Below are 27,492 nucleotides of genomic sequence, written 5' to 3'. Positions count from 1 at the left end.
AGATATAGTTGACTACACCCACTCGTTGACTAGTATCTTTGCAGTTAGTCTGAGAAAATTTTATCAAAAGACAACATAACTAGAGCTTTTTGAAGTTTTGGAAAAGCAAATTTTGAATATTTTTCATTGGCACGTTCAATGTTTTAAACATTATTTAATCCAACAAATTATTATCAATATGTTAATCGATGTGATTAAAGAGCGTGATTGACCGCCCGCTACTGCTTCTTTGTGATTACTAGAGCAACTATACATGCACAAGAAATCAATGGATGCCACTTAGGATTTGTTGCACCACCCTCAGTGTGTAAGTAATGGAATTCTCATTCCATGTATTAAACAACATCGGCGCCGACTGCTTCCGACAGGTCAATTTGGGTTGTGGAATAAATGCATTACGTGTTGCTATCTCTGAGAAAGCCGTTGGGATCCTCTGCACTTCCGCGAAAAATCATGGGGAGTTTGGAAAATGGAAAGGGGTTATATTACAGCATTCGTCTTGGTAAACAAAACGCTTAGTTACAAGAGTCCTAGAAAACATCGCATCATAATCACTTTTTACACCTCCCTCCAAACATAATGAAGTCAGCAAAATAATAAATAAAATAAAATAAAAAGTAATTCTTCCATATGTACAAAACTTGAATGAAGACTCAATATGACGACACCTTTGATGATGAACCACTCAATGATTTTGCATGATGCAAATCATGAAACATCAATCTAAAACGTAATCTATCAGTATATAAAGGAGAAGTCGATATTTATAGAATCTAACACTTCAAGGATCTTGTGTTATTATGTAGAATAATCCGAATATGAGACATGTTGCATTTAAATATTCGAAAAACATGCAACAAGGTTTATTTCGACAATAATCGACTACGTACTATTATTTGAACAAATATATAAACGTGACGCCTTCGTTGTCCAAATAAATTCTGAACAATCATATTTAACCCATTTAGAACAGTAGCATGAAAAGATCTCACCAGTTGATAATCCATCCTCGACTGAGCAACAAGGAATCACTTTTAAATTGTTCAGGTTCACCAATATGCTTATTTGGGCCATAACGCAGCAAAACGCCGAAAATGCAACAATTTTTTTTTACACATGAACACATTCGCTTATGCTGTAACGAAGCACTGCCTTTCTTGAATGAAAGATACATGTTCAAAACAAAACTGTTAAGTTAATTTGTGTCGCAATGATAAGATGCCTGTTGCGAACATTATTTTAGACGATTGAAAAAAAAATCTTAAAGACAAATCCAAAACATCTAAATACTCCAGTTATGTTGTATTTTGATGAAGTTTTATCAAACTAACTCTGAAGATGCTTGACTACTATATCTTTTGAATACCGAGTGTCTTTCCTAGAAACATTTTATTTTTATTTGTAAATTATATAAGGTACCGTGGGGTAAGTGGATACAGCAAAATCAATCATTAACTTCATTGTTATGTACAGCTAACGTGAATAATGTAACTCAAACTTTTTTCTGTGGATAACATATAAGGGACTATTATTCTTCAAATCGTCATTTATTTCGAATTTTCTGATTGTTATGTATTGAGTATGAGAGACTTAAAAATTTGCGCCAAATGATCCACTTGCCACACCATGGTGGGGTAAGTGGAGCACCATTAAAAAAAATCTGTTCTCGAAACAAATGTAGTGTGATTATGTTTAATAAGAATGATATTACCCTTGTTCAAGTTATTAGTGCTAGTAATATTACATTTTAATACTTTAAAATTAAAAAGTATCTTTATTTAATCAAAATATAATAAAAAGTATGTATATATTAGTTCATACTAATTTGAACAAAAAAAAACATTGTAACTAGAAAAAATTGGAGAAAATTCATCCATTTATACGCATAAGTTATACAGAAGTATTGTAGGATTATTCCTAACGATATTTTCGAAAAACACTCTTGATTTAAAAACATTAGTTACTTTTAATTTTGAATAACAAACTGAAATCCTTCTATTTTATTTATGAATATATGTTTATCATCCGTCAAGAGCAATTTATATGGTCAAATAAGGTACGATACTTTGCTTTCGATTGGAAAATTAGTATATTTTGCTCTTATACAACTCAGCTTAGATAAACCACGAAAAGTTTCGTGTGAATTTGAAATTATTATTTATTTTATATTTTTTATACCCGAAAGGCTAAAAAAAAACTTTTAGGTGGATTAATTCAAATTTTCTACAAATTCAAGACAAATTCAAGCTGGGAATGGAACAAAATAAAGGAAAACAACATTTGCGGATATTGAAGTTTTTTAAAATTCTCGTAAGCAGTCTGCCAATAAATGATAATTATTCTTGTTCCACTTACCCCACCCCATTAAAAAGTAGGGGTAAGTGTACCATGTCCAATATATTTGTATTTATTTATAAAAATGACATATTTTTCCTTGTGATTCATTCAATTAGAACTGAAATGCTCACTATGTGTCTAAAAAAATAATAGAATTCGATTTTAGAATGAGATACAATGGATTTTTGATTGATGGAAAACAATTTTCAAATTATTTACTTTTTGCAGTTAACAAGTTTGCTTGTGTTAGTGTACGTGTAGTACCAGTTTTGCAATAGTATCAGTGTGGGCGTAAGAATATAACCTAAAACGAAGCAATGGTGCGAAAACATTCAACATATTCAAGTATTTATGCTTTATATTGACAAATGATCCACTTACCCCACTGATACACTTCCCCCACTGTACCTTACTTTAATATAGCAAAGCCATATAAATCAGCTCTTATTTGAACTTCATAGAAATAACGGTAAATATACAAATCAGTGTAACTTCTGATTTTCTCGAAGAAATTATCTCAAATTTTCAGAGAAGATGCTTGGATATCATATGTTTTGAATGCTTAGTGCAAATCTGATGGTTACTCGTCTAATTTACAAATTAATAATGATGCACTGGTGGGGATAATTGCGAAGTATGTAAAAATCCCTTCCAAAATAGCTCAAAACCTTCAAATCACGTTAACTTTCGATTCCCCCGTTAACATATTTTCAAATTCACGGAGAAGATGCTTGAATACTAAATCTTTAGAATGGTGGGTGCCAAATGCTTGGACATTTTTTTGCGTTAATAACGGTTTCTGGCACACCGTGGCAACTACTTTAACAATTTATCCCGCTCAAATAACGGCTATATCATGTTTAAACTTTAATTTGAAAATTGGGCCCATAAATGAACCTTGAGACTCTTGATCATGTTTGACGTTCGCTTAGTCGACAAAAACACCACAGAGGTTTTAGTTTTAACACCGGGGTTGTTCCTATCTGACATTTCGGAAGGGACACGGAAAACAAAATACACCCAAAATTTGAGTTTAAGCCAAGGGGTGTGAAAAAATCTAAAAATATGTATTTTTGACTTAAACCAACGGAAAACATTATAAAATTGAGTAAACATGTGTTTTTGACCTAAACTTAAGCGTTTGGCACTAAAATTAGGACAGGGCTTTAGGACCCTATTTTCTACGACGACTCCCGTTTGAACTGACATTTCGTTTCAACGGCGTATTGCGATTAGAAAAAAGCGCTTACTCGATCGATTCCTTGCAGGAATTTCCCATGCATCAAGATAGGCCAAGAAATTACTTGTCAGCAGCGAATCAGGCTTTATCATGAAACTAGATTAATCATTTCAGTCTGATTTTATTGTAAATGATGAAACCGTCGCCAAAATCGTCGCCAGCCAAGCAACCGCTGTGAATTTGACGTTTCACCAGTCTTACCAACACAATGGCAAATCACCTCCTTTGGTTTATTTTCTGGCATATAACATTTTACCAGTCTTGCCAACACAAAGGAAAATCACCTCCTATGATTGGTTTGCTGGCGACGATTTTTTCAGTCTGTTCGAAAGTTGGCGGCGCGTTTTGTTGCGAATGAAACAGACAATACTTTGTGTGAATAAACCTCGCTAAACATTACTAAAGGACCTATGTACAAATGAGAGATTCTCTCCTCTCTCGCTCTCTTTCAATTATAACAGTGGAATACTAAAACTTTTGGGAAGTTTTTCACTATAGATCGAAAGGCAATTTCCTTGACTAGCGTTTCATACAAAAAACGCAACAGAGGAGGTTAATGTGACTCAGTTATTGATTAAAGAGAAAGTAAACAAAGAGAGCCTCTCAATGTTAGATAGGTCCTTTAGAAAAGTTGAGCGAGAAACAATAGAAGTACCAAGTACCAAGTAATAAACCATAGAAGAAGAATGTCGCTGGCGTCGAAGTAGGAACATCTTTTGCTGGCGGAGATAGGCGGGGTTATAAATATCAACGCGAAAATGTATGTGGTTTGACACTTATGTATTGTCACGCGCCCACCAAATCGGAACGCGCATGTGGGACACGCGACGTGTGACTCGTTCCCGACATAACTGTCATAATGACATGTGTGGCGCTGCATTCTTACGATGTTTATGAACACAGCGCACTATGAACCGATGCTCGAGTTCACTATCTGACGTTTTAGCGGTGCCGTGTTATTTACGTGACCATGGCAACGAGTGAATTCGGCACCGCTCAAACGTCAAATTAGTGAACTCGTGCATGGATCAATGGATCATTAAAATAACCAAAACGGCCGCTATGGAAAGCATAGATAGCGCCACCGTAGCCTTGTGTGTTTGACAGAACAGCAATGCTGTCACAATGTTAAATCCCATATACAGTGGCGCCTTTGTTTTGATGTGGTGGGCACTTGCAAAAACTACCTTCAATGATCCATTCAAAGGGTTCATTCATTTATTTCATTACGCCGAAAATGGCCATTTTCGACGCCCACCCACCCCCTCGTAACGCTTTTTGTATGAACTTTCTACAAATTTTGTATGAGCCGTAACAGATTGAGGACACCCACCCACCCCCTTTAGCGTTATGACATTTGTGAATGAGCCCAAATGTTACCCGCGACGCTTGGAGATTGAGAAAAAATATATTTAAAAAAAAGTTTGTCCTTATTTCTGTCGGATCCATAATACCCAACATGTTTCTGAGCGAGAACAAAGGGAACACCAGCGACATTATTCTTCTATGGTTTATTATTTCTATTGAATAAACTTTGTTTTTGACCAACATAGGCCTTTTCATGTGACAGATCCGTCTATGCATTTGTTTACATTGGTGGAGGACCGGTGCTAACACGGGCCAGTCATTTTCATAGAAGAAATGTCAAAGTGCTTCCCGATCAGCTGATTTGAGACGTCATTTGAATAGGCCTATTGATTAACAATAAGGCAATCCATGAGACAGCTGCGATCAGCTGTTTTTTTTTTTGTTCACCATGTGCTTTTGACGTTTCGTGATCGGAGTGACTTTTCGATTACAAAGGAAAATGTAAAGCTCCGATAACACTCGCATGATTTGTTTACTCTTTCATTTCGATTGCATTCACACTTTTAGCTGTCAGTCCGATCACGAAAAGTCCTCATGGATAGCCTTATGGATTACCTGCTTTGCTCTTGTTCACAGTTGATCAGCAGGAGTTTTTTCATATTATTTTGTATGGGGAAAGACATCCAACTTCAAATATGTTGTGAATGAAAGCTTTAATCGAAAAAAAAAATTGGTAGGCGTGACAGCCATCATCATCACGCATAACCGGTACCAAATATTTTTTCGAAATTAGTTCCCAATTTTAAGAAATAATTCATTAAGAGGCATTTCGCCATACAAATATTTTTCGGGTTACCATTTAGCGTTTTTTCGTACATAGCGCATTTGCGTTACGGTGTGGCGAGTAGCGAATCAGGCCATGCATGTAACCCATTCCTCAGCTACTAATGTTACTTGGGTTGAATCCAGTTACACATAATAAAAGTCCAAGAAATTATATTTTTGTACAACTTTGATCAAGAACATAATGAAATAATATATTAGGTGTATTTTAAAATGATAAAAAACATAAAAGCTCGAAATCATTTTAGAAGTTATGGTCGCCTATTTTTATGAGCTCGACCATTCTCTTAGTCAAACCAAGGAAAACGGTGCGTGTAGAAATATGTCAGAGTGCTTCTTTTATAGTTTTTGTGTTCGTCTCCTGGTGGCGCTGCGCACGCGCATTTCGTGTCCACGCTATCCTTTTTTGGCGACCGAAGGCACACGTCAAATGACGTTTGCAAAATCACAAAAGGTCACCCGCGAAGCAAAACGTGAAAACAGCGAAAACAGCAGTGTTCCTTCGTGCGTGTTGTCCTTACGGTGCTTTCTTTTCGGGAAAAACGTCGATTTAGTGGTAGAACCGGAGTGAAAATCAGTTTTTCCGATGAAACGCGCCTACCCGAAGGACCCGGGTCCGGAATCAGCGGAAAGCAATGGCCATCCGTCGCCTTTTCGACAACCAGCAAGTACGGCACTAATCAACCAGCATCGACAAAGTTTGCCCATCTACAACATCCGGAAGACGATAGTGGACAAGGTGAGGGAATGCCAAACGGTGATTCTGATTGGGGAGACCGGTTCCGGCAAGAGCACACAGCTGCCGCAGTATTTGCACGAAGCGGGCATTCACGGAGGTCGGAAGATTGCCATAACGCAGCCTCGGAGAGTTGCGGCTATTACGGTGGCCAAACGGGTTGCCACGGAACAGGGCGGGACTGTTGGAGATGTTGTGGGGTACTCGGTGCGATTTGAGGATTGCACATCGGCAGCGACCAAGATCAAGTTTATGACCGATGGAACGCTACTGCGGGAAGCCCTGTCGGATCAACTGCTGAAGAATTACAATGTGGTCATTCTGGACGAAGCGCACGAAAGGACCATTGCCACGGATGTCCTGTTTGGCATTGTGAAGAAGGCGCAAAGCACCCGGAGATTGAAGATGTTGGAACCGCTGAAAATTATCATTATGTCCGCTACGATGAATGTGAACCACTTTTCGAAGTACTTTGGAAACTGCCCTACGTTGTATCTGAAGGGAAAGAACCATATCGTTAGGGTGTACCAATCTATGGAGAACATGAACTACTTGGAAGCTTGTATAACGACGATTTTCCAGATCCACGAGAAGGAACAGGAAAGTGGAGACATACTGGTGTTCCTGACGGGGCAGGAAGAGATTGAAGCTACGACCACTTTGGTGCGTAGGTTGGCCAAGCAACAGGTCAATGAGAACTCTTTACGGATGAGGGTCTACCCGATGTACGCTGCCATGTCCCAACAGGCTCAGATGGATGCCTTCACGCCAACTGCACCCAACGCCAGGAAAGTGATCCTAGCTACGAATATTGCCGAAACTTCACTCACGATAAGTGGTATAAAGTATGTCATCGATTGCGGGAAGGCAAAGCAACGGGCCTATGATCCACTAACCGGAATCGACACCCTCAAAGTTTCCTGGATTTCGAAGGCCCAAGCGTGGCAAAGAACAGGACGAGCGGGTCGCCTGGAGGACGGATTTTGCTATCGAACCTACTCTAAAAGCGATTTCCAAGCCATGAAAGAACACAGCACACCGGAAATTCTACGTTGCAGCATTTCTGCTTCCACCCTTCAGCTGTTGGCCCTGGGAATCGACTGCCGAGAGTTTGACTTTTTGGATAAACCACCCCCTGAAGCCATTGAGAGTGCTTTGCTCGAACTCAAAAACCTAGGGGCGATCAACACAGTCAAAGCACCTGCCCTAACCGCCCTCGGGAGGAGAATGGCCAAACTCCCCCTGGATCCCAAGTACGCCAAGATCGTCCTGAGTGCTCCGGACCACAACTGCCTCGACGAAATCCTCACCATCGTGGCCATGCTGTCCGGGGAGAACGTCTTCGTCAACACCAGCCAACGGCGCGAGCAGCAACTGGCCGCCCATTCCAAGTTCCACGCCAAGTGCGGCGATCACATCACCCTCCTCAACGTGTTCAAAGAGTTCCGAACGAAGGACAAATCTAGGAAATGGTGCGTCGACAACTTCCTACTAGATCGCCATCTGAGTCACGCGGCTTCCGTCCGGGCCCAATTATTCGAGATCTGCGCCAAAATGGGCATCCGATCCAATTCCTGTGGCAACGATCCCATCCCGGTCGTGAAATGCCTCCTCACGGGACTGTACCAGAACGTTGCCGAGCTGCAACGGGACAATTCGTACCTCTGTCTAAGTAATCGCACCTCAGCACGGATCCATCCATCGAGTGTACTTTGTGGACGGGCTCGGCCTCAGTATGTGCTGTTCACGGAACTGGTGGCCACCGGGAATCGATACCTCCGGACGGTGAGCGAGTTGGAACCGGAATGGATCGGAGAAGTGGCACCGCACTGTCCGTTTTTGGATCGAATCTCCAGCGGTGGAGGAGGACGAGGAAGTACTAGCAGTTATGCCATGAGTTCTAGCGTAATGAGGACTTTTTGAAGGCAGGTATTTGGTTGATTGATAATTTAAGCATAGGATTCTAATGATCATTATTTTTTGCAGGATTTGTAGAGAAAGTGATAAATGATACACGTACCTCCTAAGTGTATAAATGAAGCGATAAAATGTTCAAAACAAAGGCAATTTGAATAAATAGTACATAAACGAATGTGATTCGAGCCAACGTTGTTTTCAATTTCAGTAGCTTATTCGTTTTAATCGTACCGTCTTGTAAATTTTGGGGTGAATTAAACAGTTTTCGTTCCTGCAATGGACATCCCACCGGGCACCAACCGCAAACGGAAACAAAAAACCCTTACGTTGGTGGAAAAAGTTAAAATTATCGACGATTTCAAAAGAGGAGGTGGATCGCACGAGTCGCTCGCCAGAAAATATGGCGTAGGATCTTCCTCGGTGACTCGCTTCCTAAAACACCGAAAAGAATTACGACAAAAACTGTATCAAAAAAATAATGCCGAAACCTTATTTTGCATTTGCACGCCCCTCGTCAGTTACGGGATGGTGAAAGTTTTTGACGTTTAACTGTTTTTTAACTGGGCTACAGCCCAGTTAGCGAGCACCCAGTTAAAAAGCAGCCCAGTTAAATAGCACCCAGTTATCGAGCATTAGCTGTACAACAAAAAAAAAAAACATTGGCTACTAGTAAGAGGGCGGTGGTCCAATGACCACCGGTTCACTAAGCCAAAGGTCCTCAAGGCGTATCGTATGGCAATTATCTTCCCACTAACAATGCCCAACTCTCCGTGATGTCTATTAGAAGACGTAGAGTTCTCTGCAGTTCTCTTAAGGGGTTATCCATTTTTTGCGTAAGACATTTTTTGGGATTTTTGCCATTCGAAAGCCCATGTTAATTAGAGAAACAATTATAATCTATACTAGTTTCGGACGAAACTTAAATGATTTTGTCTATGATAGCAGCTGCCATTGGATTCCATTTCCATCGTCCTTTCGTTCAAAAGGTATGTGGTTTTCATAATGTGGGATTCCGTTTTTGGCAATAAAATCGAAATTTTGTGTTGCCATTTCAGATATCCATTTGATATCTGGGTGTTTTCCTGCGGGGCTTGCTGGTAATGAAAATGACCTCAGAATGTGTGTGTATTTACTGCCATTCTTGAAATGGGTCGTTGGAATTTCAGTAGAGCTATCACCTTCCATCTCCTGGGCTAAAGTTATCTGCACCTATAAGGTACCGCGGGGCAAGTGGGTAAATGGGGTAATTGAAAATTATTTGTATATCTTACTGAATATGTGAATTAACGTTTTTAACTCATGCGTAAAACTTTGAGGCTATTAAGAACATTACGATAGGTAAGAGATTTTTGAGATTGTTCAACCATTATTGCATATTAGAGCGAAAGATTGTTAACCAATCAATTGCTACTCCGTAACAAGCTGGCGGCGTACAATCTTCTTTTCATGTTTTCGATGTAAAAAAGTTTCGGAAAATAATTTCCTGTACCACTTCTAAGCAGTCTCCTCTGACAGTTTTAAACTACAATCAAAAAAGTTTTAGAATTAATTCGACGTAGACCTAAAAATAACTAAATTGAAACACCGTCATTTTTCTAATCACGTGGGGCAAGTGAAAAGTTTCTCATTAGAGATTGAATTTGTGTTTTCTCTGTGTGTAGCTATAAGTATATAAGGTGCGCAATTAGGCCGGAACAAATTTGAAATTTTACTTTTGTCTCCCCCCCCCCCCCCCCCCCCTTCAAAATTTTCAAAAAGTCAGAAGGGGAAAATAAATAAAATATCTTATTTTCAGTGTAGATTTTCATTATTCTCCGTGATTTTTAGCTAGCTTTGTAATTCGTATTTAATGTATTATATGAGATAACAGGTGTTATTGGATAATAAGTCCTCAATCTGTTTGTTTTACTGTAACAGAGTGGCCTATGAAAATAGATTTTTTTTTATGATTAACATGAATTCTTCTTCTTCTTAGCATTACGTCACCACTGGGACAGAGCCTGCTTCTCAGCTTATTGTCCTTATGAACACTTTCACAATTTTCAACTGAGAGCTTTCTTTGAAAAAGTTGCCATTTTCGCATTCGTATATCATGTGGCAGGTACGATGGCACTTGATGCCCAGGGAAGTCAAGGAAATTTCCATAACGAAAAGTTCCTGGACCGACCATGAATGTTACATTGGGGTTGTTCAAAATTTAAAAAAGTTCGAAAATTCAAGCTCCCATATCTTTGCTACAATTCTTACCATAAAAATAGAGTTTGGTGACATTTTCAGCTTTCTAAGTGGTGATTTGAAGGTGGCCCAAAAACGATGTTGGTTTATATGGAAATTACTATGAAGAAATGTTGAAAAATGTTCCAAGCACGTTAGTACTGGAATGTAAGTACAAATTTATTATCCCATAGTAGAAACTCATTCCTCAAACCATAATAAAGAAGTTTGTTGAAGAGAGTAATTCAATCCGACCGATAGGAGAAAAGATATTCATGAGTTTGTTAGCTATTATTTAGCTTCACAGCCCTGCAATCATCTACAAAAATCCCAAACAAAATTTGCTCATAATGGATTTGTTTCTTCACCAACTTCCGTCATTAAGACTTGAAGAATAATTTTTCCCTATGGGATGATATGTTTGTACTTACAGTACTAATGTAATTGGAACACTTTTCAGAATTTCTGCATATTAGTTTTCATATAAACCTACATCGTCTTTGGGTTAACATTAAATCATCACCTAGAAAGCTGCAAATTTCACAGAACACTATTTTCATGGTAAAGATCAGTGCTGGGAATGGTAATAGGAGTAGGCTTGAATTTTCGCAAAAATCACGTGGCTCTCCCAGTACAGTACCGTTTTGATTCGAATCCCGGACAGCTTCAAATTCCGGACACTCTACTGTGTATGGGAAAGATTTCATTCGAAATGTTTCAAAATATGCCGTCAAAAAGTTCTCAATTTGGAAGATGATTTTTATAAACATTTTGTATAGCAATCCATGAAAATGTATAATGTTTAACAAGTTTTGACGTCTTTCTAACGGCTTGGTGCGTTTAATTAAAGATTCGAATATTTTAATTGTGTTTTTCAAGAGTTGTCCGGAATTCAAATCAAAGTGTCCGGAATATGAAGCAAAAGTGTGGTTGTGTCCGGAATAAAAATCATGAAGAGGCCGAACATTTTTATTGATTAAAGTGAATTAAAGATGTGGAATCCGAATCTTCACCCACCATTCGAAATTTTAGTGTTTGCAAGGCCTGATTACGCTGAAGTATTGTACATAACGATTCAATTTATATCTGTAGTGATTAGTTGTACTTCACTGAAGCCTTAATTGTCCGTAATATGAATCAAAACGGTAGTTCAAAAACGTGAATCTCATCAAGTAGCCTCTGTTGGGTGCACGAATTTTCTAAATCATGAGTGTCATTGAAGGCTCTAAATGCGGGAAATGCAGCGGGAAATAGAACATTTTTCTACAGTAATTTTGGGTTGCCCTTAGCAACGGGTGTTTTGCAATTTTCAAGACATTTTGCCTACAGCAGCTATGGGCGTGAGTTTCACTGGCTTTGTTTGGCTACTGTAGAGTGAATTTCAGATTTTTTCCCAACCCTGGTAAAGATTATAAGGAAGATATGAGAGATTGAATTTTCAAACATTTTTAAAATTTGAATCGTCTCAATGTTACATACATGTTGGACCAAAATGATACAATCTAAATATGATTTTAAGTTGCATTAAAGTGCAACATTTTTGCAACTTCTTGAAATTGTTATTAGCTAGTCTCTAAGAGAACAATTTGAAAGCCGTGCTATGAAAAATGTTATGCGATCGATGTTACGAACATTGAAAAAATGTCGTGTTCTTTATTCAAACATTTTGATTTTACGGATATATGTGGCAAAACATGGTTTTTGGAATGGAATAAAAAATGATGGATTTCCTTGAATTTCCATTTTATTATTTTTGTCCCCCCCCTCGACACATTTTGATGGAAGGTGACAAAAGAAGATTTTAAGATTTGTTCCGGCCTTATCATAGAATAACAGAACGTACTGATAACTCAAGAAACACTATACTCAAAGCGTTAAAAGCTATTATCATGGCATTTCTCTGAAAAAAGGTTGTCAAATATTACGATATTAACATGTGTACTTCGGACAGACGATTAAAAGAAAGACGTTGATTGAAAAGTTCCAATATAAGAGAACGCACGGAAATCTAGTAGAATGTCTATGTAAAGCTAGTTGAAAACATAAAAAATGGAGTATAGGTCTACCCACATAAGAAAGTTTCGAAATACTTTATTGGAGGATTCCGTTTGATTTCTCCCGAAGAGTTATCCGACGTCAAATCGGATTTTTATAAAAACAAATAACGAGCGGTGAAAATTCTACAAAGCAGAAATGCAATTGCTGTCCTATGATGTAAGAAATACCATTGGAAATGTTGCAGTTAAAATGTTGTCGAATCATTTCAACAAATATAACTGAACCGAAGAAACTTCAAGTAACAAGAATAAAATGTTCCATTTTTTACGTGTTATTTATGTTATTGTTCATTGAAACGCCTTAACAAATGTTAAAAGTAATAGGAATCGTGAATATAACTGTTAGTTTTTGAATTTATTGCTCAAATCGATAAACTTTTCACTTGCCCCACTTGTGGGACAAGTGAAAAGTAAAGAGACGTTTTTCAAAAACTTTTTCTGTACTTTTTTCTTCAATTTTACATAAAAATCAATTTCAGCATACTGTTTATATTTGGTGGGAGTCAAGCTAAAAAATATACATGACCACATTTGTTTTAAATTAAAGTCTCTAGAATTTGGAGAAGCCCACCTATGCGAAATCCATTACCCACTTGCCCCACGGTACCTTATAGATATCGAAGGGTATCAATAAATATGTGCAGATAAATTTCTTCCATAAAAGCACTACCGGTGAGTGGGAGTTGGATTGTAAACACACACACACAAAATCGAAATTTTCAGTTGCCAAAAACGGAACCCTTTTTTTATTTTATAAAACACTATTAGGATGTTATTAAATCACTGCTATGCAACCAAATGATGGCCAGACTTCGAAACAGTACAAATCTCAATGTTTTTTTATTTAACATTCAAGAATCCGTAATCGCAATCATCGAACCAGCAAAAGCAGTTTTTCTACTCAAAACCTGGGATGGAGAAACCAATACAAAATTTCTCTACGTCACATTGAGCCGAGATTTTGCTGTCACGAGCTGTCACTGTGAACCCGGATCCTCAACAAACATGATAAAAGCGCGTAACAAGCCAAAGCATATTTTTGCATTTCATCAAAAGTAGCAAAAATCGAATTAGAATCAATTCATGCACATTCAAAAGTAACGTCACGAGCGCGCCGTTTATTCTAATTGAATGTAACGTACTGGAATGAGGCTCTTTTTACTGTTTTCAATAAAACCGATAATTGAACGCATAGAAAACCGTGGCCCTTTTTCAATGTTTGTCCAGAAAGATCGAAAGTACACAACAAATGAAAACTAGCGATTTGCACCAAGCCTGCCTTGATTGTCGTTGGCAAACTGGAGTTATCTTGCAGTTTGAAAAAAAAAGCATCAAATTTCGTGTGTAGTATCTGTGCCTCCCTCCCAGCTCAAAACTAGTCAAAATTTTATTTTCTTTGCTAGGTTGGCGGTGATATGCATCTTGGTTGCTAAGTATCCTTTGGTTACTCTGTGTTACCGCGTTTGAAGCTCAGTTGGACTGGATTTGCACGTCAAATGCAAACAGCAATATTAAAAGTTGCATAATTTAAATGTTTAAACCGTTTAAACATTTTACAGAACATACCCAACGAACAATTGGTAGCTTTTAAGATACTTACGTGTTTAATACAAGCTGCATAGCAGCAACCATTGCTGAACAATTTTTTAGTTGAATCATTAATTGTATAAAATTTCCGCTTATAAAAAAGCTGTACTTCCACTTGAAGTTTGTGTTTTGAGTAAGAGCTGAATAAACCTCCGAAAGTGCAAATATAGTAGCTTTTGTTCTACAACACATACGAAGTTTAACAATTGACTGATTAAAAACTTCTATAGGTTGTAGCCATCACTTTAGTAGAATACTGAACATTTGATTAACAACAAATCGTGCAAAAGTTTCAGTGTCTAATACTTAAAATGTTGACCAGCATGATTAGTAAAACCAGGCCCATGGCACGGGACGACTTTTAGCGTAGTCAACATCTCCATGTGTTTACTCATTTTCGGGTGATTTGAATCGAGAGTGCAATCAGAATGCGAAGTTTTGTTTAATGTTTATGATCCATAATCGAGCAAGTGTCGCAATCAAATCACTGATTGCTTGCTTGGAGGCTTGCAGGATGCCTTTTAATGTTTGCTCTCCTTCCAAAACCATCGAAATGTTGAATGTGCTTCAACTTTTTGGCACATTATTAGCTGATTTAACAATATCAACAATTGATAATCAAACCATAACAAACAATTAAACAAAACAATGGTCTTTATGAGCCTATGCATGCTATAAAACGTTTGACTTTTACTGTGCGCCTTGCTTTCAAGTTGCCCGTGAGAGAGAGCGAGACAGCACCAACACACGGCGTCAGTAAAAGTCATGAGAACAAAAGAATTTATGGCACGTACAGAGGCTCATTTTCACAGTTCTTACAACTGACAGTGGGCGATACTGAAAGATCGAAAGTACACAACAAATGAAAACTAGCGATTTGCACCAAGCCTGCCTTGATTGTCGTTGGCAAACTGGAGTTATCTTGCAGTTTGGAAAAAAAATTGTATCAAATTTCGTGTTTAGTATCTGTGCCTCCCTCCCAGAGTTGAACAAGTCATTTTTCCTTCTATTAAAGAGCCAATATTCCACCATACAAATATATTTGTGTAAACAGATGTATAGGAGACGAACTAACGTTTTGGTTGCTTCGCACTACAGCTGTTTCCATGCTTAACATGAACATGATTAAAAGCTCAATAGGTATTTTATAAAATCCTAATTCAACATAGATATATAATCCGAGTAGTTAATCCAAAGGGGGCCAAAATAACGATTAATAAACACATTGTACTGCAACAAACAAGCCTTACGAAGGAGGTCACACCATAGCCAAACTTTCGAAAAATGGACGAAATATCTAAAAATTGCGTTGTATTCCTGCAATGTTCAACTTACTAATATTATTCTTATTTATCTCTATTTGAGTGGCTTTTAGCCGCGAAATTGTCGCTTGCTTACTAATATATAAAAACATATTGGATACAATCATAACTGATACCACAGACAAACAGACGTAACACTTAGAACAAATCTCGATCAAAATCATAGTCACGAGAACATGTACGCCCAATGCTAAAATTAGTGTATTTGGCCGACGGGCCAACAGATGGCGGTAGTGTGTAAACGTCAAACGCGAACAAAAACGATGCGAGCGCCGCGGGTGGCGGATTGGCCACCTATCATATATTTGAAACGACCGTTAAAAAGGTGGTCGATGGACAATGAAGAGAGTGTGACGTCTGTTTGTCTGTGCTGATACTTTCTCAATACAATTATTCAATTATGTTTTGAAAATATTTCGAATTAGTCTTCTGATATAGGATTATTTTGAAAAACAAACATGTTTCTATAATTCTTAATAGATAGAAAAAATACGACAAATGATTAAAATATTAACATAATAAAAATATAATATATGAAATAAATGGATTTTAGTAGATGAACAATTAAATTAAAGTTGAAATTCGATTAATCATTTCAGACTGTTTTTACTTTGTGAATACACTTTATTTTTGACCAGCATTGACATAAATTTTCTCACTGTGCGCTATAAATAGCCGACTGAATTCAGCTTGCATCAGTACTGAACATCAGCAGAAGTAATGCGCTTGTTCAGTTGTTGATCAGCATAGCACGTGTTGATTAGACATTGTTGAATAGAAGCTCAAGCATGATCAATATTCAGCTACAAGAGGTTTATATTGGGCACTGGAAGGCTGATATATGAATTCAAGGATGGCGCAGATGGCAAGGTTTACCGCTGATGATATGAAGGTCTCGAGTTTGAATCCAGTATCCAGGTAATTATTAGAAGTGGTTATTAATTCATGGTAAAAATATACACTGCATATGAAGTACGGTGTTAAGCGATTTTGGATCATTTATTTGTTGTCAATTAATTTTGTGGCAGTTGAATAGAAGCTGAGATAAATGCTTATAAAGTGATTTTGAAGTTGTAGAATAAAGTCAATATACAACGACACGCTTTATAACTTCTCCAAATTTGTATGAACAACGCCTGAACAAAGGCTTCACATGGAAATAATTAAAATGTTGTTAAACATGATGCTGAATTAAATTGCAATAATGTTGTTTGTTAAATTAGCGTTCTTAAATCAACAATCCCTATTAGGCTAAGTGAAACCTGAATAAACATCACTACAATATATGATTACAATCACTAAATGATAAGTAGCCTAATAATTTCGCCAGATTTGCTTGAACAATGTGTGTGTAGCAGCTGCAAAGTAATATAATAAAGCAACTATTCAGTATGTAGTTGTGAAAAATTGCTTTATAAATGATTATAAAATAGGCAAATTTTTCTTGGGTATTTTGTAGTCAAGGAAAACAGTGCCACGTACACTGCCCATAAACGCATAATTGTCCCATGTGAATAGGAAACCAAGCAAACATGGGACTGACATGTGTTTATGAGCAGTACAGTTGTGTTCAGAATAATAGTAGTGAAAGCCGATTTTCATACAAAATGCTCAATTTTGGCATGCTGTAGCTTTGTTTCCTTATGAGCAATCGGCATGAAATTTTGGCAGTGAACTACAAATATATTCAATTTCATTATCACAAGATTTGAAAATTTTCACACTACCGGCTAAAAAGTTAAGCACCAGGTGGAATCGCTCAAAATAATAGTAGTTTTTCTTTTGTAAATTTTTGTTCAGCAACAATTTTATAAAAAAATGGCTTGTTTATACATTTATAGCATGGGTGGTGTGATAATGAAATTGAGTATATTTGTAGTTCACTGTCAAAATTTCATGCCGATTGCTCATAAAGCTAAGTATGCTGTTCCGCTCAAGAAAAGTAAAAATTTCTGCCCAAGAAATTTCGTGCAGTGAGCTCCATTTGAATTGACATTTCTTTTCAACTGCGTACTGCGATAAAAGAAAAATGCTTTTCTTGAGCATTTCTTGCAAGAAATTTCCCACGCATCGAGATAGGCGATTACTTTTCTGTTGAAGTGCATACTTCGCTTAAGGAAACAAAGTTACAGCTTGCCAAATTTGAGCATTTTGTATGAAAATCGGCTTTCACTACTATTATTCTGAACACAACTGTACTGCTCATAAACACATGTCAGTCCCATGTTTGCTTGGTTTCCTATTCACATGGGACAATTATGCGTTTATGGGCAGTGTACGTGGCACTGTTTTCCTTGATTACAAAATATGTTCTGTAAAATGTTTAAACATTTAAATTATGCAACTTTCAATATTGCTGTTTGCATTTGACGTGCAATTCCAGTCCAACTGAGCTTCAAACGCGGTAACACAGAGTAACCAAAGGATACTTAGCAACCAAGATGCATATCACCGCCAACCTAGCAAAGAAAATCAAATTTTGACTTCGCCTTCGTTGTTAAAAATCTTACTGCGTTTGGTGTTCCCGCATTTGATAATTGCATTTCACAGCAATACCGTGTATTTTTTAAATACGCCGTTTTCCAGGGCTGAGAGACAATTTGCAGGTCTTCTAGGCAATGATATATTCAGTTTGACAAATGTTGATATTGCCTAAGATAGGATATCTCGATATCAAACGTCATACTTCTCATTTACAGTGAAAACTAGATGTATGAATTCTAAGAAAGAGTCTATATTACTTAACATCAGCTCTATTCTGAACGTAGTACAGTAAGGAATGGCGTCCCTTACGGTATATAAAGCACATTAAATAATGTTAGTAATATATTTACCAGAAAATGGAAGTCATGCTATTTAAGCTTAAAATAATAAGAATAATAAACGAAGGAATGTTTTCCTTAGTTTTGGTATTTTGCTTTTTAAGCCTGTTTCGCTGCTGACAAGTAATTTCTCGGCCTATCTTGATGCATGGGAAATTTCTGCAAGGAATCGATCAAAAATGCGCTTTTTTCTGATCGCAGTACGCAATTGAAAAGAACTGTCAGTTCAAATGGGAGTCGCTGTAGAAAATTTCTGCAAGGAATCGGCGAGAAATTTCTTTAGCGATTCCTTTTCAGTAGCAAATCCGGCTTTAGGATTTACAAGAGAAAAAAAAATTTATAAATCTATCCATCTTTTTCATTTTTATTTTACAGCGTTTGGTGGGGCAATGAGAGGGCAAATCAGTCCAAAGCCGGTGGCAGGGATAGGTAATGGCCGTAATAGTCTATGCGGACCGCTTGAACACCATCGGAAAGGATAGTGTAGCACGCCAAAATCGTTTGGGAACGACTGGCGGTCTACTCCGAAAGAATTCCCTATATTACCCTATTAAGCAATCTAGGGACTACCGCATCGCATTATATTATTAGGCGAATGGTTTACGCGCCACCTCGATTGAGGACCATTCGCACGTGTTGAAATGCCTGGTATGAGACCTAACCTCAGGTAGGTTCAGTTCGATCCTTGAAAAGGAAAAGAAAACGGTTTGGCTGTCCCCAATTTCACCCACATGAGTCTTACTGAATGATACTCTTCTCAAAAGACCATAATTGACGACTCTCCCCTAATTGAAACGGTTCAGAAGTTCTCCATGAAAGCTTTCAAGTCTCATCATCGGAAGTTACCCATCACTCAAACCGAATATCGAAACCGTTCTGGAAATCGGTCTACCTTTCAGACTAATCTTCATACCTTCAAATTTAAATTTCGGCGCGCGCAATGAAATCTTTCAGGGAGCTAACCATCATGCTTCAAAATTGGATAAGGATTTAATCGGGAATTTATTGAATAACACAACATTAAAAAAAGGGGTTCTAATTCACAATTTGTATTCAGTTCTCATATCTACCAACTAATACGCTATACCCTATCCTATTCTGTGCGTGTCTTACTCTGCTCCATCCAACCTGGGAGGGAGAAACCGATACGAAATTTCTGTACGTCATAGTGAGCCGAGATTCTGCTGTCACGAACTGTCACTGTGAGCCCGAATCATAAACAACGGACAAACATGGAAAAAGCGCGTAATTTTTTAAAACATATTTTTGCATTTCATCAAATGTGACAAAAAATCGATTGATAAGCTATTCATGCCTATTCAAAAGTAATGTCACGATAGCACCTTTTATTCTGATTGAATATAAAGTACGAATAATTTTACTTTTTCTAATAAAAACGAAAATAAAATGCATAGAAAACTTTGGCCCTTTTTTCATGTTTGTCCGAAAAGTTCGAAGGTACACAACAAAAGAAAACTAGCGATTTTCATCAAGTCTGCCTTGATTGTTGTTGGCAAACTGGAGTTTTCTTGCAGCTTGAAAAAAAAATGTTTCATATTTCGTGTGTAGTATCGGTGCCTCCCTCCCAGCATCCAACCATCTATTGTTCTCCACAACAAAACGCTAGCAATAGCCCGTAGGCGAAATCGAGAACGCCGCAAATCACTGCTGGTCGTTCATTGACGATTCTTTCGTCGGTCACATGTGCACACGGACAAAAAAAATATTGAGCTCTAGTGGTACTTACAGGCGCCTGTTTTCGGTGATGATGAAGCTGGGACGATCGGTTTCGCTTTCTCGATCACATGCTGTCCTGGTAGTCGATCAGAGGGCTTGCTGGATGGGAGGCGCCAAAACTTCTTCTTCTTCTCGCGTTGCACGCTACTAGGGCTGTTGATTCGCTTGGGCACTAGGATGACGTTGTGGCCCCTTCTGACCTAAGCGGATGGTTGGTCAGGGAATTTGCACACCGGAAACTCGATGGAGCAATGTGGCTTGGATGATGGCGGTTGGACACGGAACTAGACTGGAGATAGAAAGCCGTCGTACGGCTGTACGACAAATTTTAAGACACACACTTTGCACGCACAGAATATATTTTTTTACCTTTCTGCTTTCTAACCAGCACACAATTTATTATTCTAATTTTTGCTAACTGATTTGGACTTCAGTTTCTGAAATGAAGCATTACTAATTAGCACCTGAAAGACTTCAATAATATCTAAGCACTACTTTGAACGTCGCGATCACAGGCAGAGCCACACTTCCAACACTTTTTCGAGTCAACGGGCAAATGACAGAGTCTACGGTTGTCCTCAGATAGGAAAGCTAAGAATCTAGATTAACCGGAAATCCATCCGTCCCGAACAATTACGAAAGAGTCGTTAATTATAATTCTTAAGAGAAGAATGCATCTCGCTCTTGTGAATTCCATTGGATCTTGCTTTCCCTTTCCCTCGTCAAGTCCAAGGACACGAACTGAAACCTGACCTTTGGACCTTGACCGAACTCTTAACCTCGGAATCGTTAATTTCTCTCCTGCTTCTTGACCTCGCGAATCGTAATGCATTGCGTCATGTCCTATCAATTGCATACCTATCAGGCGCAGTTCAACTTCTTGGCTTCCTTTGTGCTAATAATATCTTACAGTGGTGACCTAATTTACTGAACTATCGTTTCTTGATGAATTCAATTTAATTTTATTTTTTTATTAAATATTTACAAATTCTATGTACAAAAAATAATTGAAATATGTACATAGTAACAGACGCTTGGCGTACCTGTTACAATAGGAAGGGTTGGGGTAGGGTATAAGGAATTGGAGAAGACTTGACACAGTAATGCGATTAATGCTGCAAAATGTAAATGTTCTAGTACTTAATTTGAGTTTTAAAATTTGATTTGCTTATTAAAAATTTAAAATGGCCTGGCAATTGTTCAAGTTAGGAAGAATGAGCTGATCGTTTTTCAAAAATTTTATAAAGAACAAAATAATAACAATATGAGAGTGATGCTGAGGACTGTTCTTACGATGCTACAGGAGTTTTTGATAATAAATGAACATGACTGTAAAGAACGCAATTCAATCAATGATGATGACTTTACAAACTTTATCTGTTTTTTTCATGTACTGATATGAAATTTTAATTGAGTGCACTAATTGACAGTACTGATTCATATAAATTATTATTAGTTCATTTGTTTGTGTGATTCTGGAGTTGATAATGAATAATTGTAACTCACTCTTGATGATCATACTTATTTGACCAGGATAATCATATCTTTAAGCACCCTTTTCGAAGCTATTCTGTCGAGTTATCCATGTACTGCTAACAATCCTAAAATTATTCTTATTGTGCATGCTATGATTCCTAGTACCGACCCTTTTTGACTAGTACCGGTTCTACGGTACTGAAACTCTCAGTACCGATAGTACCGGTAAAATACCGGTACTGGAAGATTTTTTTTTGCTATAAATATGAAGCATGGATTGGACACCATATTTGAAATTTTTTTTTCAAATTCGTCAATAAATGCTGGAGCTTATTTTTCATTTTTATGAATTATGGCACTAACAAAAATTGATATTAAAATATCAATGAGAAAGCTAACTTAAAAACTCATGAAATGCTCAAAAACATGCGAAAAAATTCTAGTTTCCTCTGACGTGATGGACCACATTCATTCCAACCTGTCATTTGACCATCCGCAGTTGAACATTTTGTGTGAAATTAGGAAAAGTTGCGGATGTATTGTGTAACATAGTGTTTGTGATACTGAAAATCGTTCAAAATGCTTGCTTTCATTTATGAAGCAGGATTTAAAATTGCAAAGCATGTTCAAGAGCTATATTTGTGCGTATTTTTGTAACAAAACTTTCAGCTACAGAGAAAGCTATTTCTAGGTCTATCCGCATGTTGCTCGAATTGTTGCTCATGCATCATGAAGTGTCAACAAATATTTCGCTTTGAACTTGTCACACTCGTAATACACGAGTTATTCCAAATAATTACTATCCTATATATCCTGAAACCTTCCTATATATTTGTTCCTAGCTGTCTAGAAAGCTTAATATTCACCCCATCAGTAGCTTCATTTGTATTCGATAATCAATAATTCAAAAATCCTGTTGGAAACTATTGGATCCAGGGCTGTGCATTTTCAAAAGCATTTTGTGAAACACGATGGCTTGGTTGTGTCGTCTCGATGCACAGTGGTCGCATCCCATACAAATGCTGGCCAAGAGCATAATTCTTACTCAAAACGTTCGAAAATGCTAATTATTTGACAAAACATGATTTTTAGTGGTAATTTGATAGAAATAGACGCTGAAACAGGAAATCGATATTTCCGGTACATTTGACAGAACTAGTTTAAAATAGCACATTTTTTAAATCAATCAATGAAATTCGTATCCAGATCAAAATTGAATGAAACGTCATTATTACGATGCCAATTTGAAGTTAAATATCGTGGGCAAGCTCGATGTGGTTTTGAATCTATCCGGGAGCTTATAATTGTAAAAAACGCGATATTTATAACAAGAATGATGCTCTAATGGGCTGATTCGCAGTGTAACAAAGAAATTGTTTTTCTTATCTTGGCGCAAAGAAGCGCAAGTGAAGCCATAGTACATCGAATACTATGGAATATTTGCCACACATTGAGGGGTAAATAATCATTGACCTTGAAAAAATGCCATATTTTTTAAGAAACTCTATGTTATACACTTCTTAACATTCTCAATTAATAAACATGTCAAATATGTTTCAGAATATCTTCAGAACAAAGCCAAAAGTATATTCTTTGGAATGAGACCGTTTGAAAAAGATTTGGTCATGATTCAGTACAGAAACTGTAATGGCTATAGAACAACCTTCACGAAATTTGAAAAATTCAAAAGGGTCTATTTCAGCTGACATCTTTTCAGGTCACATGTTGTGAAAAATCAAAATATACACCGACCGATCTGAACCTTGAGGGAATTCTTATTCAATACTGAATTAATCAAGAAAAAATATTTTAGACAGAATTTGCAAACTTCTTTTTTTTTTTTTTTTGACTTTAGGCCAGCTTCGGGCCACTGTGCGATGATGACGAACAACTACGTTGTTTCGTTCTTCTTTTCACACTCATTCGTTTCGTTACCTAATTGAATGCAGCGAACAAGAAAGGTGAAATGAAAGAGTAAGAACTTCGTTTCATTTGATTTCATTGAAATCTATCAAAATGTTTCAAATTGGATTTTACCTATTTTTTGCAATAGTAATGTATGTAACTTGTTACGTTATAAATTAAGATAGATAAACTATGCGGGCCACCATGTTGTTAATTTGAAATAATCAGCCCCTAAAATTAGAGACTGCCGATTGAAAGACCAGCTCGCTGCGGTCAGGCTCTGATTTATGACGCGTGATGCACAAGTAGCAAGAAAGAAAAATGAAAGGCTACGCTTGCTGCGATGAAAGGAAAGGTTTGTCGGATTGAAACGAAACATTAGAGTTTCATTTGAAAGGGAAGCTTGAGTCAGTCAGTTGGGGACTGAAAATGCTTTCAATGAAATGGACGGCCCTGATTGGATCTGCTGAATCAGTTCCATTCAAAAACATCACTCTCAGTTTTTTTTTTTTTTTTTTTCAATGTTCCAAAACATGTTTTCAGAGGAAACAAGATGCCAACGATGAGCGTGATTTTAACAATATTATTCGTTGTTAAAAAATGACTAAAAAAGCTAAACAGGTAATATATTTCATTATGATTTACATTATGATATTTTCTTAGACCGAAATTAAGCCAAATGTACGTTGCGCCAGTATCACATAAACCTGCTCCTTTATTACGCTAATGAATCGAAAAATGTAATACTTTACTCGGCAGGTTACACGAAATCTGAGGCAGGTTATCTGGTAGCGGTCAGCGCAGCACTGGATTTGATCGGGCGTTTAGCTCTTGGCTATTTATCTGATTTGGATCTGTTCGACCGAAAAAAGGCTTATATTGTATGGTAAGAGTGTTCACCAAATATGCTCATCAAAACTTTCTCATCCTTCTCTTTCTTTCTCTCTTCCTTAGTATATTGGGAGCCGGCACGGCCGTGCTGACGATCCCCACGAGCGACACGTGGGTCGTGATCGTGTGCAGTGCCGGATGCTATGGACTGTGCCTGGGAAGCTGGTACTTACTGATGCCGGTGCTGCTGGCCGACCTGTTCGGGACGGACCGGATCAGCTCGAGCTACGGGCTGGTTCGGATGTTTCAGAGTATTGGTGCTATCTCGGTGCCACCACTAGCAGGTTTATACTTCGATCCGTTTCGGACCCCCTAGTGATCCAGTTTGAACGATGTGTTCACAGAGTGTGTGTTCAAGACACGAGAAACTAGGATCCGATTCGGTCGAAACCAAACACTACCACTGCCAAGCCGAATGGCCAGATTCTGTATCTTTTCCCTTTCTTTCTCTTTCCGTTCTCTCTTTTTTTCTTATATGCATATTGAAACCGTGTGTCTTCCGTTTCGCCCGTATGTGTCTGGTCTTCCTGGTCGCCTTCAACGTCGCCGTCGTCTCTTCCGCCCTCGTGTGATTCCGTTTGTTCGAAAAACCTAATAAAACTAACTATAATCAAAACCATGTTACACTTCTTGAACACATTAAAACCAAAAACTCTCCAGGTCTTCTGCGGGACTTGTCCGGTGGCTACGAGATCTGTTTCTACTGTATGGGTGTGTGCATGGTGCTCGGTAGTGTCCCGTTGGTTGTGGTCATTATCAAGGATACGTTGGCCCTCGTCGACAAGAAGCTCACGTTGGATCGGGTCGCCTAGATTGGAACTGCGCAACAACGACGGAACACGGCGGATGGAGCGATGAATGTGAGATAAGTATACACATATATATTATTAACTAGGTATGAGATGCTCGTGTTATCGTAATAGTAATAATTCGAAAGACAAGCAAATCACGAATAAACAAACCACAAAAAGAAAAACCCTAGCTAAAATATTTGATGGGGACATTTATTGGTTATTTCTTTTTTCTATTAAAAAGAGGGGGAACCTAAACCGATAATAAAAACGATGGTTCTTCAAAACCTTGTACGTGTAAGCGCGATTGTCGCGCACCTGACTTAACAAGTAACTCTAATTTTTAGCGTATCTAGGTTCTAAGAAATTTGAGGAAAATAAAAGACTAGCGGTAACCGGTTTAAGGTGATAAATTGTTTCCTTTTAAAGAAAGAAAGCTTTGTGTGTCATTTGTAATGTTCATAAAAAAATATACAATGCGCAGACAGATTTGATCGATACAAAGATGACGATCGGACATAATGTCAGCTCTACGTTTGTTGTTCACATCAAGAAAACTCCCTTGTTTCCGATCTCCATTCATATTGTAATTGCGGTATCATCTCTCTGTTATCACTCACGTGTTCACATGTTCCTTGTGGGGTTAGTGTGCACCAACTCTAGACAGCAAACGCAGGATTGGGTGTGTTTTAGCTTGAAGCTACAACAATGGAATTTATTAGAGTTCAGTATGTAATGAAATGTAATGTAAGGTCCAGGGAGAGGTTTACGTTCATCCAAAACATCTAGAACAGCTAGTTTGAAAGCTGCTCTTCGCATGACCCATGTTGATGTTCGTACCGAAGCTTGCCGTACTCAACCATCTCGAACTTCCCGAATCCATTTATTCATTGCTTTTCCGTCAACCACTAAGATCAGGCCTCCTACCCCTATGTCCTTGACGTCCTGGATCCGCTTACATCTGCGCGTGATGACTGGCAGATATTCCTTCAACCACCGATTCCATAATTCACTGGTTATATACCTGAATAGTTTCCAGCTCGATACTCGAACGGGTGTCTATGATCTTCGTAGGCAGGAATTTCAAGCTGGACGACTTCACGCTTCTCGTTAATACGTCCTGACTTTATGGCGAAAATTGTCCAATTCAGTGAAACGGTTGGTTGAATGCTGCCAGACGCATCTCAGGAAGCGGAGACATCGCGAGTGGCCTCGGGGACACTGAACAGTTTCGACCACTGTTGCCACCGGTCATTGATATCATCTTGTTGATCCCACATCGTACCTTTTGCCCAAATATCTTGCAGCAGGATCTTACCATGTACGAAGAAAAGGAGATGAAACCGAGAGGGTCGAATAAGCTCATCACAACACTAGCTATCTCTCGCTTTGCGGGGATGTGATCTTCGATTAGTATACACTACATGTCGTCTCTCATTCCGAACGTATATACGAAGACATCCTCGTGAGTCGGTGGTCTCGGATGGAATCCACTTCATGCCCAGAATAGACTCCATGTTTTCTCCTTGCTCTAGGTCCAGGTTCTTCGGTTCTACTTCACAGGATGCACTGATTCCCTTGAGAACATCAACTTCGTTGGACACGAAGTGAAGCAGCGTAAAACTAGTAATAGAGTGAACTTGCTTGATCTCGCTGACGACCTCGCTCGCCTTCTGGACTGAAGCTGTCTTGGTATTCATTCACGTAATGCTTGTTCTTATAGCTGCTGCTGCGAGAGGATATTCGTTGAAGAACTCCGCGTTCAGGTTCTTTATATACTGTGCGGAGGCGACATTCATCATGAACGCCCTGGGTGGATCCGACGGGTTGTCACGGGACAGAAACCGCTGAGTTTTGTTGCCGCCGAAGATCGTCCTTAGCACTCGGCGTTCGGAAACTCCAAGAGCTTGCAAGTCCTCCTCGAGCATAGCCCACGTCTCTTGCCCATAGAGAACTACCGGTCTTATGAGCGTTTTGTACATCGCCCAAGTAACAATTTCAGTGCTTTTTGATCTTAGATGTTGTGTATGGAGGTTTTATTAGAGATGTATTAATTCCTAACAGATTTAATAAAGCATTGCAAAGTGCTAAACGTTCTTTTCGGTAAAACCCACTTTAAAATACTTTGTAGATATCTATAAGAGCTCCCGTTAAAACTTATTTGCTGGTCATATTTGTTGATAATAAATTGTATTTTGAAGGAGCTGTGTAGTGTCTATTAAAACCTATACTTAAAATCTCATCTTGCTTGTCTTATCAAGGCATAGGTAAAACTTCTAACACTGCACTAAGTCATGTTAAAGCCTTCT

General features: G+C 38.1%; 2 protein-coding genes across 3 annotated transcripts in view; both read left to right on the top strand.

Moving 5' to 3' along the window:
• LOC5563757 overlaps positions 1 to 25,596 on the top strand; it is a 101,204-nt gene extending 75,608 nt beyond the window's left edge. Inside the window, exons 8-10 of the mRNA XM_021853744.1 lie at positions 24,261 to 24,387; positions 24,456 to 24,676; positions 25,053 to 25,596. Coding sequence (XP_021709436.1) covers positions 24,261 to 24,387; positions 24,456 to 24,676; positions 25,053 to 25,204 — 500 coding nt within the window. The 3' untranslated portion in view covers positions 25,205 to 25,596. The remainder of the gene's footprint in view (positions 1 to 24,260; positions 24,388 to 24,455; positions 24,677 to 25,052) is intronic.
• Positions 6,179 to 8,566, top strand: LOC5563992 (putative ATP-dependent RNA helicase DHX33). 2 transcript variants are annotated; one of them, XM_021853745.1, is made up of 2 exons: positions 6,179 to 8,393; positions 8,451 to 8,566. In XM_021853745.1, the coding sequence occupies exon 1, from the start codon at positions 6,315 to 6,317 to the stop codon at positions 8,385 to 8,387; it is 2,073 nt and encodes a 690-aa protein (XP_021709437.1). In that variant the 5' UTR covers positions 6,179 to 6,314; the 3' UTR covers positions 8,388 to 8,393; positions 8,451 to 8,566. The 2 variants fall into 2 exon arrangements, with proteins under 2 accessions (XP_021709437.1, XP_001648316.1); XM_001648266.2 differs by having other exon boundaries at positions 6,180 to 8,389; positions 8,451 to 8,561.
• Positions 25,597 to 27,492: the final 1,896 nt, after the last annotated feature.

The sequence above is a fragment of the Aedes aegypti genome, chromosome 3, assembly GCF_002204515.2.
Source record: "Aedes aegypti strain LVP_AGWG chromosome 3, AaegL5.0 Primary Assembly, whole genome shotgun sequence".
Taxonomy (NCBI): domain Eukaryota; kingdom Metazoa; phylum Arthropoda; class Insecta; order Diptera; family Culicidae; genus Aedes; species Aedes aegypti.
Note: the sequence above shows the minus strand (reverse complement) of the source record. Positions and strands in the feature narration are given on the sequence as shown.

Coding starts and splice junctions, on each gene's coding strand:
- LOC5563992 (XM_021853745.1), top strand. CDS start 6,315: ATGAAACGCGCCTACCCGAAGGACCCGGGTCCGGAATCAGCGGAAAGC.